This window comes from Prunus avium, chromosome 1, assembly GCF_965620075.1.
Source record: "Prunus avium chromosome 1, drPruAviu1.hap1.1, whole genome shotgun sequence".
In the NCBI taxonomy this organism is placed as follows: domain Eukaryota; kingdom Viridiplantae; phylum Streptophyta; class Magnoliopsida; order Rosales; family Rosaceae; genus Prunus; species Prunus avium.
Window position 1 is genome coordinate 49,657,828 of NC_142284.1, and position 10,600 is coordinate 49,668,427.

Genomic DNA, 10,600 nt, shown 5'->3' on the forward strand with positions numbered 1-10,600 from the left:
CATTTACATTGTCCATTTTTTTTGAAAAGAAAAAGAAATTCGGTTGAGATGAGATTATGGTTACGTCTGAACCATGCACTTCTTTTCAGTCTAATCAAATGTCAACTAGCAACAATTCCCCAAAGCTAAATCACTGTAAGTATCTGATTCCTGCATCAATTCCCAATATGAAAATACTCCAATTACTTGACCAAGTTGTGAGATGAGGTCATTATTAAACAGATTAGAAATGATTTCGATTCTTGATTTTATTCCGCGTTTTATTTATCACATATGGAACTAAAAATATGTAAATCTCACATTATAATTTAAAATCTATGAATTGAATGATATACATTATTCATCTCTTTCCCAAAATCTATAAAATAGAATCATAATAAAGGCACAAAAAGTTTTTCTCTTTTTATCTTTTTCCTTTTGGGGTTTATGTACGCAAACTTAATTATTAAAATCCAAAAATGAGTACCGAGTGTCGACACTGTCGCGCTCATTGTGATGCAAAAGGTCGAAGTTGAAGCCGTTGCCTCTCTTCGCGCACGCGAGCTTTCGTCAAAATATGTCGACACTCTCTCCTAATGCCCCTCCTCCTCCCTCCCCATTTGCTTCTTCCATCTCTTTCTTTCTCTTTCCATCCCTCTGTATATGTGTCTGTTTCTGTGCTCCGCTTCTCCCAACAACATCAAGATATCCCCCAAATTGAAATTCGCCTCTTCCCCCACCAAAACTATCAAATCGAGATTCGCATTTTCCAGATCAATCAATTTCGGTGGAAATTTTATATAAACCACAAAAAACAAAACCACATCCCCATGTTATTCATCGAGGTTCGTTCTCTCGCACACGCATGAATTTCAATATCTCTACGATTCGATTCTCTGATTAAAACGCTGCGTTTTGTGTAGGATCTTCTGCCCCTGCTCTCGTCTTCTGGTTTCCGAGAAAAAGCTCGGTTTTTCAAAGGTAATCTCGCTTCTGCGATAATAATTGAAATTGAAAACAAATAACAATGACGAAAAAAGTCTCCTTTTTCTAAAATCTGTTTCTTCAAATTCTGTTTTTTTTGTTGGGCGCTCAAAAAAAGAGTCGCTTTTGCAGTCCATGGCCAACACGAGCTGCGAGAGCTCCGACCTCGAGGCCTGCCGCGACGAGTCGGAGGCGCTCGTCCTCAAACTCATCGCCGTCGCTTCGATTCTCGTCGCCGGAGTCGTCGGGGTAGCCATTCCCCTCGTCGGAAAAAACCGCCGGTTTCTCCGGACCGACAGCAGCCTCTTTGTCGCGGCCAAAGCCTTCGCGGCCGGCGTCATTCTGGCGACCGGGTTCGTGCACATGCTTACGGCCGGGTCGGACGCGTTGAACGACCCGTGTTTACCCGAATTCCCGTGGACCAAGTTTCCGTTCTCGGGCTTTTTCGCCATGATGGCCTCGCTTGCCACGTTGCTCGTTGACTTTGTGGGGACGCAGTATTACGAGAGGAAACAGGGGCTGGCCCGGCCCATCGAGAACCGGGTCGGGTCGGATGTACCGGAAATTGAGGCGGTGCAGCCCGCAAAGGATTGGAATGGGAAGGTGTTTGGGGAAGAGGAAGGCGGTGGGATGCACATTGTGGGAATGCATGCGCACGCGGCGCACCATAGACACAGCCACCCGCATGGGCAGGCCGCGTGTGACGGCCAAGTGGCGCGGGAACCCGAACTTGAACACGGGCACGATCACGGGCACGGGCATTCTCACGGGTTCGGTGATGCTGACGAGGATAGTGGTGTTCGGCACGTCGTCGTTTCTCAGGTACTTTCCTTTTATTTACCGCCAAAGACTCCTTTGTAATTTGCGGTTCGGTACGTCGTTGTTTGCGCGTTAATGATTGCTATTGAAGTTTTTTTTTTTGGGTCAAAATTGCTATTGAAGTTCGGCCCTGAAAAGAATGCGTCTTTTTTTCGCTTTTTCACTTGTGTACTTGGCGCAGTAGGTAAAAAGTGTGTATCATGTTGCCACGTGTCTGGTTAATTTACTCTAGAGCTAGTGATCTCCGTCGAGTGGCGCCCACTCATGATCATATTCCCATTTCTTGATGGTCAGTATATGAACTAATAGGTGGACCTTTACCAAGGGCAATATTCTAAATTATTAAAATACGTCGAGTGATAGGGACAGACGCACTTTTTTCACCAACTAATGTAACCCACATTTGCGTTTTAGTCTTTTATTTCACCAAACTTAAGAATACTCGGAGGGTAAAAAAATAAAGAGTTAAAAATAAAAACTGATCTCGAATTTAAATGTTAGGCTCGTTAAAATTTAAAAACACATTAAACTTTTCCATGCAGATGCCATCCTCTTGGAAGGGCCTGGTCAGTCCAGATTTTTAGTTTACTGGTATACTGATTATTTTGGCTTTTTTGGGTTTTTGTGTGTGCAGATTTTGGAACTTGGGATTGTATCACATTCTGTCATCATCGGCCTATCTCTGGGAGTTTCACAGAGCCCATGCACCATAAGACCCTTGGTTGCAGCACTCTCCTTCCACCAGTTCTTTGAAGGCTTTGCACTTGGAGGCTGCATATGTCAAGCCCAGTTCAAGACCCTCTCAGCAACTCTCATGGCCTGTTTTTTTGCCATCACAACTCCCCTGGGGATCGGCGTCGGGACGGCCATTTCTTCATTTTACAACCCGTACAGCCCAGGAGCTTTAGCAACTGAAGGGATCTTGGATTCCATGTCTGCTGGCATTCTGGTGTACATGGCCTTGGTGGACCTCATTGCTGCTGATTTCTTGAGTAAGAGGATGAGCTGCAATTTTAGGCTCCAAATTGTATCTTATTGCTGTCTCTTTGTTGGAGCTGGATTGATGTCCTTACTTGCAATTTGGGCTTGATTTTCTTTCCCCCATTTCTCATTTTTGGGTGTTTATGTTCATTGTTTAGTACTACTAGTAAATACAAGGGAAAATCAGATTCTTTCCACTTGGTTGCTAAGAGAGTAGTTGACAAGTTGTAGCCTTTTAGATTGGGACGGCTCCAATATATTTTATAAAATCTCCAACACCCTTTCACCCATTTCTTTGCTGAAAGACAAGAAAACAAAACAAAACAACGTGGCTGTGATGATCTGATGCAAAACCCAAAAAATAACTTGTGTTCACTCAACTTTCAATATGAATTATGTCTACTGGCCTTCAACCTGCCCTTGTGGTTAATTGCGCTTGCACTAACTCCTAGTGGTCTTGGGTTCGAAGGTTGGTACCACATTCTCAACAATATGAATTATGTCTCACAAATCTAAAGATATTCTTGAACCAAAAACTGATTAGAGTTAAAAATACAAAACCCAAAATTGATTAGAATTAACAACGCAAAACCCAAAACTGATTAGAGTTGATAATGATTAACCCAAAACTGATTAGGAAGAAAATTTTAAAATTTTTTAAAAAAAACCCAAAAAATAAAGAAAGCGAAGTGAAACTGAAAGGGACAAGTAGAATGGTAACTTCCGTCCTCTTTAAGCTCTCTATCTCCACCCAAAGCAAAGCTTCAGACTTTGCAGTTGAGTAGATGAGATCATGAGAGACTTGAGTGTCACTCTTTCTCTTCGTCCCTAACCCTAAGATCTAGCTCACTGCACAGTCTGAGGAGAGAGAGAGACTAGTATAATATTCCAACTTTCACTCCATAATTTCACCAAAATGCCACTCTTTTTCCACCGCCAATCTTCTCTCCCAACCACCACCGCCACCTCCCCCTCTTACTCTTCCAAGCTCCTCAAGCCCCTAAAACCCAATTCTGCCCATGTCCCCACGCGCACTTCCCTGCCCATTATCGTCTTTTCGCTCGTCTCCCTCTTCATCGGCCTCGCCGGAACCATCTTCGCCATCACCGCCCTCCGTCGCCCAGCGCCCATTCCCGTTTTCCGATGCGGCAAATCGGAAGACACCTTCCGGGCATTCTACTCTCTTTCGACCTCTCGGCAGCTCGGTGATAAGAATGGTGGCTTGGTTGATCGGCCTAAGCTTCTTGGGTTCGTCGGAATTCAGACCGGGTTCGGCTCAGCTGACCGCCGTGCGGCTTTGCGAAGCACGTGGTTTCCTTCTGACCCAGATGGCCTTTTGAGGTAAATTTCTGTTTTTGTGCAGTGAAGTTCCTAAATTTTTTTTTCTGATGTTGGTTTTGATCATATTGTCTTTGTATATTGTTATTGTTATACAATACACTTGTTTGATAACACTTCTGGGTTTGCTTAACATGATGGGATGCAGATGTTGATCTTTGTTAGCTTAGCTATGATGTTTATCAGCTCAGCTAGATTAAGATCAACAATCTGGCTTTGATGAAAATGCCCTGTTGTTCTTTTTGTTGGGGTTTTAATAGTTTTTTTTTCCTACCATTCTCTTGTAGATTGGAACAAGCTACTGGTTTAGCTTTTAGGTTTGTTATTGGGAGATCTAAAGATGCAAAGAAGATGGCGGGGGTTCAGAAAGAGATAGATAAGTACAGAGACTTTCTGGTTATTGATGTCAATGAAGAGTATTTGAACCTTCCATGGAAAACGTAAGAGTCATCGGTTTTTATTGAACTATTTGTCATATTGATGGCTTTATGTTCTTGGCAGTTTATGTCATATTGGTTTCTCACGCTATTTTGTAGGTTGGCATATTTCAAAGCAGCATTTCAACTTTTCGAAGCAGATTACTATGTCAAAGCGGATGATGACATTTATTTGCGTCCAGGTATACTGTAATGCCAGACTATATGTTTTCATTAATCTGTGAATATGAGTACTTTGGAATTTACTGATGTTTTCTTAATTTGTCAGATCGACTAGCAACACTTCTAGCCAAGGAGCGAACGCATTCACAAACCTACATTGGATGCATGAAGAAAGGACCAGTAATCACTGACCCTAAAATGAAATGGTATATGGGTTTTCAAATTGTAATCAGAGCTTTTACCTTTGTGATCAATTTATTCTTTTTTTCTGATCATCCATCCATTTATTATTCAGGTATGAGAAATCAGGACATCTAATTGGGAATGAATACTTTCGGCATGCTTATGGTCCTATATATGTTCTGTCTGCAGAAGTGGTAGCATCATTGGCAATTGCTAGAAATAACAGGTCAGCCACCTGTTCTGTATTTGATTTCTTTATGTTAGTCGTTGTTTCTTTCAATTATGGCTTTTGCCAATATATTTAATTTTTTGAACCTCCAATTATGTGATACATGACTCGGGCTTTAGTTTTTGTAAAATATGAATCTACCTTGCTCCTTCAATCCACTTTGTTCTGTTTTATCATATTCATGTAAAGGTTTTGCTATCTACAGAACTTTTCTTGAAAAAATTTGGACTTCTCATTTAGAGAGGTTCTCAAGCTGTTATTTCGTTTCCTATGGATGTCCCTTTGCTTGATAGATGTATTTTCTATTTTTCAGTTTGAGAATGTTTAGCAATGAGGACGTTACGATTGGGTCGTGGATGCTTGCTATGAATGTCAACCATGAGGATAATCGGGCATTATGTGACCCTCGTTGCACACCTACATCCATTGCAGTGTGGGACATCCCAAAATGTTCAGGTACTTTATCCAAAACATAATATTGTTACGTGATTACATTATCTGTCACAATATAGTTGTGAAGAAATTTCCTAGCTAGTTATGTACTGCACATTTGAAAGACCATTGATTTATTTGTGGTATGGTAACGTAGATGGGCGAAGGCTTATGTTATCTTTTAAATGACAATCTGGTGCAATAATTCTTTTTATGCTAGTTTTTGATAAGACCATACTCTTATGTTCTGGTCTGTGATCTGCATATCAATACGACATGTACGAAAATTATTGGTTAGTTCAAGAATAAAAGCACTTTCAAGCTAGGCAAGGATGAACCTTCTTTTTATGGAATAGTCCATACCCTTTGGCGTTGCATTTGTCGAGTCATAGATTAGTTTAATACTTTAACCCTGAACAACGTATGACTTGATCTGTGTAGATGCTCTTCAAAGAGGATCATTAGTCAGTATTTTCCTTTCAAATAAAATATATCTAGATCACTTGATCTGACCTGGTCTGTGTGATAAGTAATACCAGAACTTGAATTGCAGACATAGAAAATGAAAAGCACCGGATGTCTTATTTGCAAAAGAATGTGATTGTTTAAAATAATAACGTTCCCGATAGTTTTGAACAGATCATTTTCAACTATAGCTTCTTGTACTGTGTTATTTATAAGAGGCAATGTTTTAAAAAGGGTGATTATCTGTAAGATGCTCTAATGTGAGAAACTCTTGAAAACTTTTAGGTTTGTGCAAAGCTAGTAGGCTGAAAGAGCTTCATGCAATGAGTATGTGCTCCAAAAGTCCAACTCTTCATCCCGACGACAGATAGTGAGCTATCGCATACAATGCAACTCCAAATGCCAGTAATGCAGGAAGATCAGCACTGGTTCGGTTAAACAATATCTTGTTTCTTGAAAGAGAAGAAGCATTCTTCTGAAGCCGCCAATGAACTTGCTCTCGATGTCATTTATCCATTCATCGGTTCTTGCTGTACAATCAATGTATTATAAACTGAGATTTTTCCAGAGAGTCTCCATCTTAGGCAATCTTCCTTGCCAGTGAGTATGTAGAATACCAGTAATACAAGAATACAATGAATATACGGTACCTGTATTAGTGCAAAAGACATGGATTAATTTGAAGACTGATAGGTTTGGTGTTGTACTTAGCCTAATTACAGTGTATTTTTTTAATTGTGATGTTATGTGAATGAAGTTACCATTTTAACAATTTATCTCTGAACTAAAAAGTTAGTGCTCACTGCTCTGCTCAAACAACAAACACTGGCACTGGCTGTATTTATCAAACCATGACCCCTAATCAGCTTCTTTAAAAAGACAAAAACTTGACTTGCTTATGGTAATGTACAGCTGTGTGTGGGAGGGCAATCTCGTCCATGTCGGCAAAGTTGTGTTTGCCGAGGCAGTCTTGTCCTCTAAACATGAGATCCACCACCAGTGTTCCAAGTCGGACAAATACCTCCAGCACTGACCGTCGGATCCGCTTACAAATAGGTCAACAAAAAGTCAACGGTCGTAAGCACGAGCAGCGATACAGCTGAGCAGCACAGAAACACGAGCCATCTTGCTAAATCTGACTACACAGGCAGCACTTTTGGATGTACTAATCGTCAGCTTTGATTCCTCGGTTTCAGTTACCACTTCGCTAGGACATAAATATTCCTACGTCATCACCCCTGTCCCATCCATCCTACGTGGCACAACCATGCCAGCGTGGCGCCTACTTTTCAACCCCATTTATATCCACTTGTCTTCGCTCCTTCACACACACACACACACTCCCCTGTTGTCTCCTCTGCAGTCCGCTTGCTCTGTTTTCACTCTCGTCAGAGTCAGAGAGCATGGAAGCTGGCCCAAAGTCTCCTTCGCCGGTAACTTCCATCTCCGATGAAATGGCCGGAAACTTCCCGGAGCTCATCGACCAACTCTCGCCGGACATGCCCATCGAAGAAGAGTTGATAGAGGAGGTCATGCAAGAGCTCTACAAGGAGATAACGCCAACTCCGGCGACGAACACTACCAAGCCGTCGTCACCGGCGGCAAGTTTTCCGACGCCGTCTCTGGTGGTCGGGAACGGGAAGAGCGAGAGCTGCGGGGCTTCGGTTTCGGACTCGGCGTCGACGGTGATGGCCGGCATCAAGTTCGTGGGTCCCACCGGGAATAATGGGGGGTTTTCGCCTGAGAATGGGGTTGGGGCGTGGAGTGAATGCGGTGGTAATACTAATAATGGGTTGGTGGTTGGGAAGGGAGTGATGGACGGCTGCGATGCAGGGGAGGCTGTTGATGATGAATGGTTTGAGAGAGTGATGAATACGTGGGGCCCAGTGGATCTTGATCCATGGTTCTGATGATCAATGATGTCTGATTTTGTTGTAGGTGTCCGTACATATGATCAAATAGTTAAAAAGAGGAAGAAAGAAGAGGAGGTGCTTTAGGTGTAGGGAGGAAGAAGCTTCAAGACTCCTGTTTTTCATGGGTGATATGAATATTGTGGGTGAAATTATGAATCTGATGTCTAAACCCCAACTTTAATTTTTTTTCTTTTTCTTTTTCTTTTCCTCTCTTGCTGGTCTTGGTATCATCCTCTTCTTCTAGTGTTCATGAAATGAGCAGCCAAAAGAAAATTAATCATCATTTTAATCACACCCTCCACTGCTTTAATTTTGCTTTTGTGTAATTAAGCAAGTGGCTTTTCAGAAATTATAACCCATCACTATGTTATTTTCATGGGATTGATCAATCCTGCATGCTGTTTAATGGGTTGGCAAAGTTCAGCCCAACATTACATTCATCTGGGTAAAAGTTAAAAAACAAAAACAAAAAAGTATTGAAAACTAGTTTATAGCTAGGGGGGGGTAGATGAACTGAAATGACAATTCTTGTTGGTAAAATTGAAAGCCATTTACGTCTTCATCTAATGAAGCCAATTGTTTGCAGAATCTGCACTAGTTTTAAGCCAAAAACAGAGATGAAAACAAAAGTAATTTATTAAGTGCTCATAAAAAAAGTAGTCTCTCTAGCATGATATTGGTAGCTTCTTTTAAATTCATGTTGGCAGGACACCTAATTGCTGCCAAAGATGTGTCCACAAACATAAATTGCAAGATGCATAAACCTCTGAATTTACTCTGTTTCTGCACCATCAAAATGAATCCAATGAAGCTAGCCACAGCCCCAGTTTGGCTTTCTTAGGCTTTCTTAGGCTTTTGGTGTTGCAGTCTTCAAACAAGAGAATCTTTGCTACTTCTGTCCATTTTTCTTTTCTCTCATGCATGCATGCCAGAGTGTCTTTACAAGTTATGTGGGTGCTTTGAGTGCTTTTCAAGAATTGGAACTTGGACCACAGTCCAATTGACCATCTCAGAAATTAAATTTTTAGTCATACATTTATAATATATATAAAAATGAGACATTGAGTTTGAATTTTTGTATCAGCAAGTGTTCTGTTTTAAGATTTTGTTTGCGTGAGAATAAGAACTCTGTTTGAAATTGAATCAGAAACTGATGAAATATTTGGTCATTTTCTGCTCTGACTGCAGACTACAGTACCTTCTTGTGTACCACTTGGATCAATTTTTTCACTCTGAAAAACTAAACCAAGCTACCCTCCAAATTAATTTAATATCTCTTCCATGATCCCATTTGGATAAGAGATATTTAGTAAACTTCCACTGTAAGTTTTAGATTTTAATCTCCAAGTGGGAAAAATAAGACCACTAATTATGCCTTGATCTTGAAGGCATCAATTTAATGCCTTTTGTCTTGTGAGAAAATTTTAAATGTAATCGGTTGCGTCTTAAATGTAATTAGTTATACACAACCAATCACGACCAAGTTTTTCTTATTTGAAGACCTTAGCCTTAGGTGTAACACTGCTTGAACCATCAATTACTTAGACGTTTTTATAAAAAATTTGTTACTTTTTCTCTGAGCCTTGTGATGTAAAATTCGTGAAATGTAGAGAAAGCTTTTGCAATTACCAAAAAGCACCTTATTGGGTTGGTCCAGAGTCTAAGACTCTCTAGAGCCAGTGGTCACTGCCTGTTTTAGGTCCAGGACCATCATCATCTTCACTCGTTACTGGTTTTAGGTTCTTAGGGTTGAAGAGGGAGGGTCCTATAATAAGAAAGCATTCGTCTTAGGGCCAGAGAGGCCCAGACCACAGTTGGTCTCACCATTCATTTTTTTCCTCTTTTTTTTCTTGGGTAATTATTATTTTTTCCATGTTTAGATCTCAAGAGTAAAAGAATTTAAAGAAGCAACTGCCATGCTCACCAGTAACCATTATGGTTCTTGATCTTGGTAATCATGCCAGATCATTCCGTACTATTTATCATTATGGTTCAAACTTCAAACTCATTCCTCAACTCGAGAACATTTCTTTATTTATTTTGTCAATTATCTTATGGTCCCTGGGCTTGAGAGTCCAGATTTCCAAGCCCAAAAATGTGAACGTTTGTGCATTGTTTTCTGATAGCCCAATTCTTTTTTAGGCTCTGAGGCCGATTCTGAAAAGATCTTAAGGCACTTTACACTTAACCCATTTGCAATTTCAAGTTGGTGTTACCGAGGCATTGGCTCAAGTGGTTAAGAACGTTCAACCTTAGACTTAAAGTTAAGTGTTCGATTCTTCTCCTTCGGAATATACGTGCTACATGTAGTACTAGTGTGAAAACACAAAATGAAGATTTAATTGATTTTCGTTGTACATTTGTAAAGATAACGAAACATGAGGTTGGAGATGAATGTTTTGTTGTTTCCTTTGATCAGCTACTACCACCACCACACAGTTTAAGCCAACAGATCGATGCCACCACCAACACCAAGGACTACAGACAAACTGTCATGTAGCTCAAAATCAAAATTTGGCCACTCAATTCGAAATAAAACCAAGATTTTGATAACTACACGATGGCAAGAAATGATCCGGCAGATTTTGTTGCATGCGAAATATAACATTGAGTGAGCTACATGTTATAGCTGCAGCAATATGGTGACAAAAATAATCCACCAATCAACTTCAAACATT

The 10,600-nt window shown here is 40.6% G+C and overlaps 3 protein-coding genes across 5 annotated transcripts; all 3 read left to right on the forward strand.

Annotated features, from left to right (window-relative positions):
• The first annotated feature begins 479 nt into the window (after window positions 1-479).
• LOC110764987 (zinc transporter) lies at window positions 480-3,053 on the forward strand. Of its 3 annotated transcripts, none has more exons than XM_021968049.2 (4): window positions 480-824; window positions 903-960; window positions 1,082-1,785; window positions 2,417-3,053. In XM_021968049.2, the coding sequence occupies exons 1-4, from the start codon at window positions 576-578 to the stop codon at window positions 2,870-2,872; spliced, it is 1,467 nt and encodes a 488-aa protein (XP_021823741.2). In that variant the 5' UTR covers window positions 480-575; the 3' UTR covers window positions 2,873-3,053. The 3 variants fall into 3 exon arrangements, with proteins under 3 accessions (XP_021823741.2, XP_088111945.1, XP_088111946.1); XM_088255819.1 differs by having other exon boundaries at window positions 481-824; window positions 1,096-1,785; XM_088255820.1 differs by having other exon boundaries at window positions 820-960; window positions 1,096-1,785.
• A 426-nt stretch (window positions 3,054-3,479) lies between these two features.
• On the forward strand, window positions 3,480-6,781 carry LOC110764995 (Galactosyltransferase family protein). Its single transcript, XM_021968059.2, has 7 exons — window positions 3,480-4,104; window positions 4,389-4,541; window positions 4,638-4,720; window positions 4,807-4,906; window positions 4,996-5,109; window positions 5,426-5,568; window positions 6,295-6,781. Exons 1-7 carry the CDS (start codon window positions 3,680-3,682, stop codon window positions 6,378-6,380), a joined length of 1,104 nt encoding a protein of 367 aa, XP_021823751.1. The 5' UTR covers window positions 3,480-3,679; the 3' UTR covers window positions 6,381-6,781.
• A 443-nt stretch (window positions 6,782-7,224) lies between these two features.
• Window positions 7,225-8,078, forward strand: LOC110765384 (uncharacterized). Its single transcript, XM_021968504.2, has one exon. The coding sequence runs from the start codon at window positions 7,413-7,415 to the stop codon at window positions 7,917-7,919; it is 507 nt and encodes a 168-aa protein (XP_021824196.1). The 5' UTR covers window positions 7,225-7,412; the 3' UTR covers window positions 7,920-8,078.
• Window positions 8,079-10,600: the final 2,522 nt, after the last annotated feature.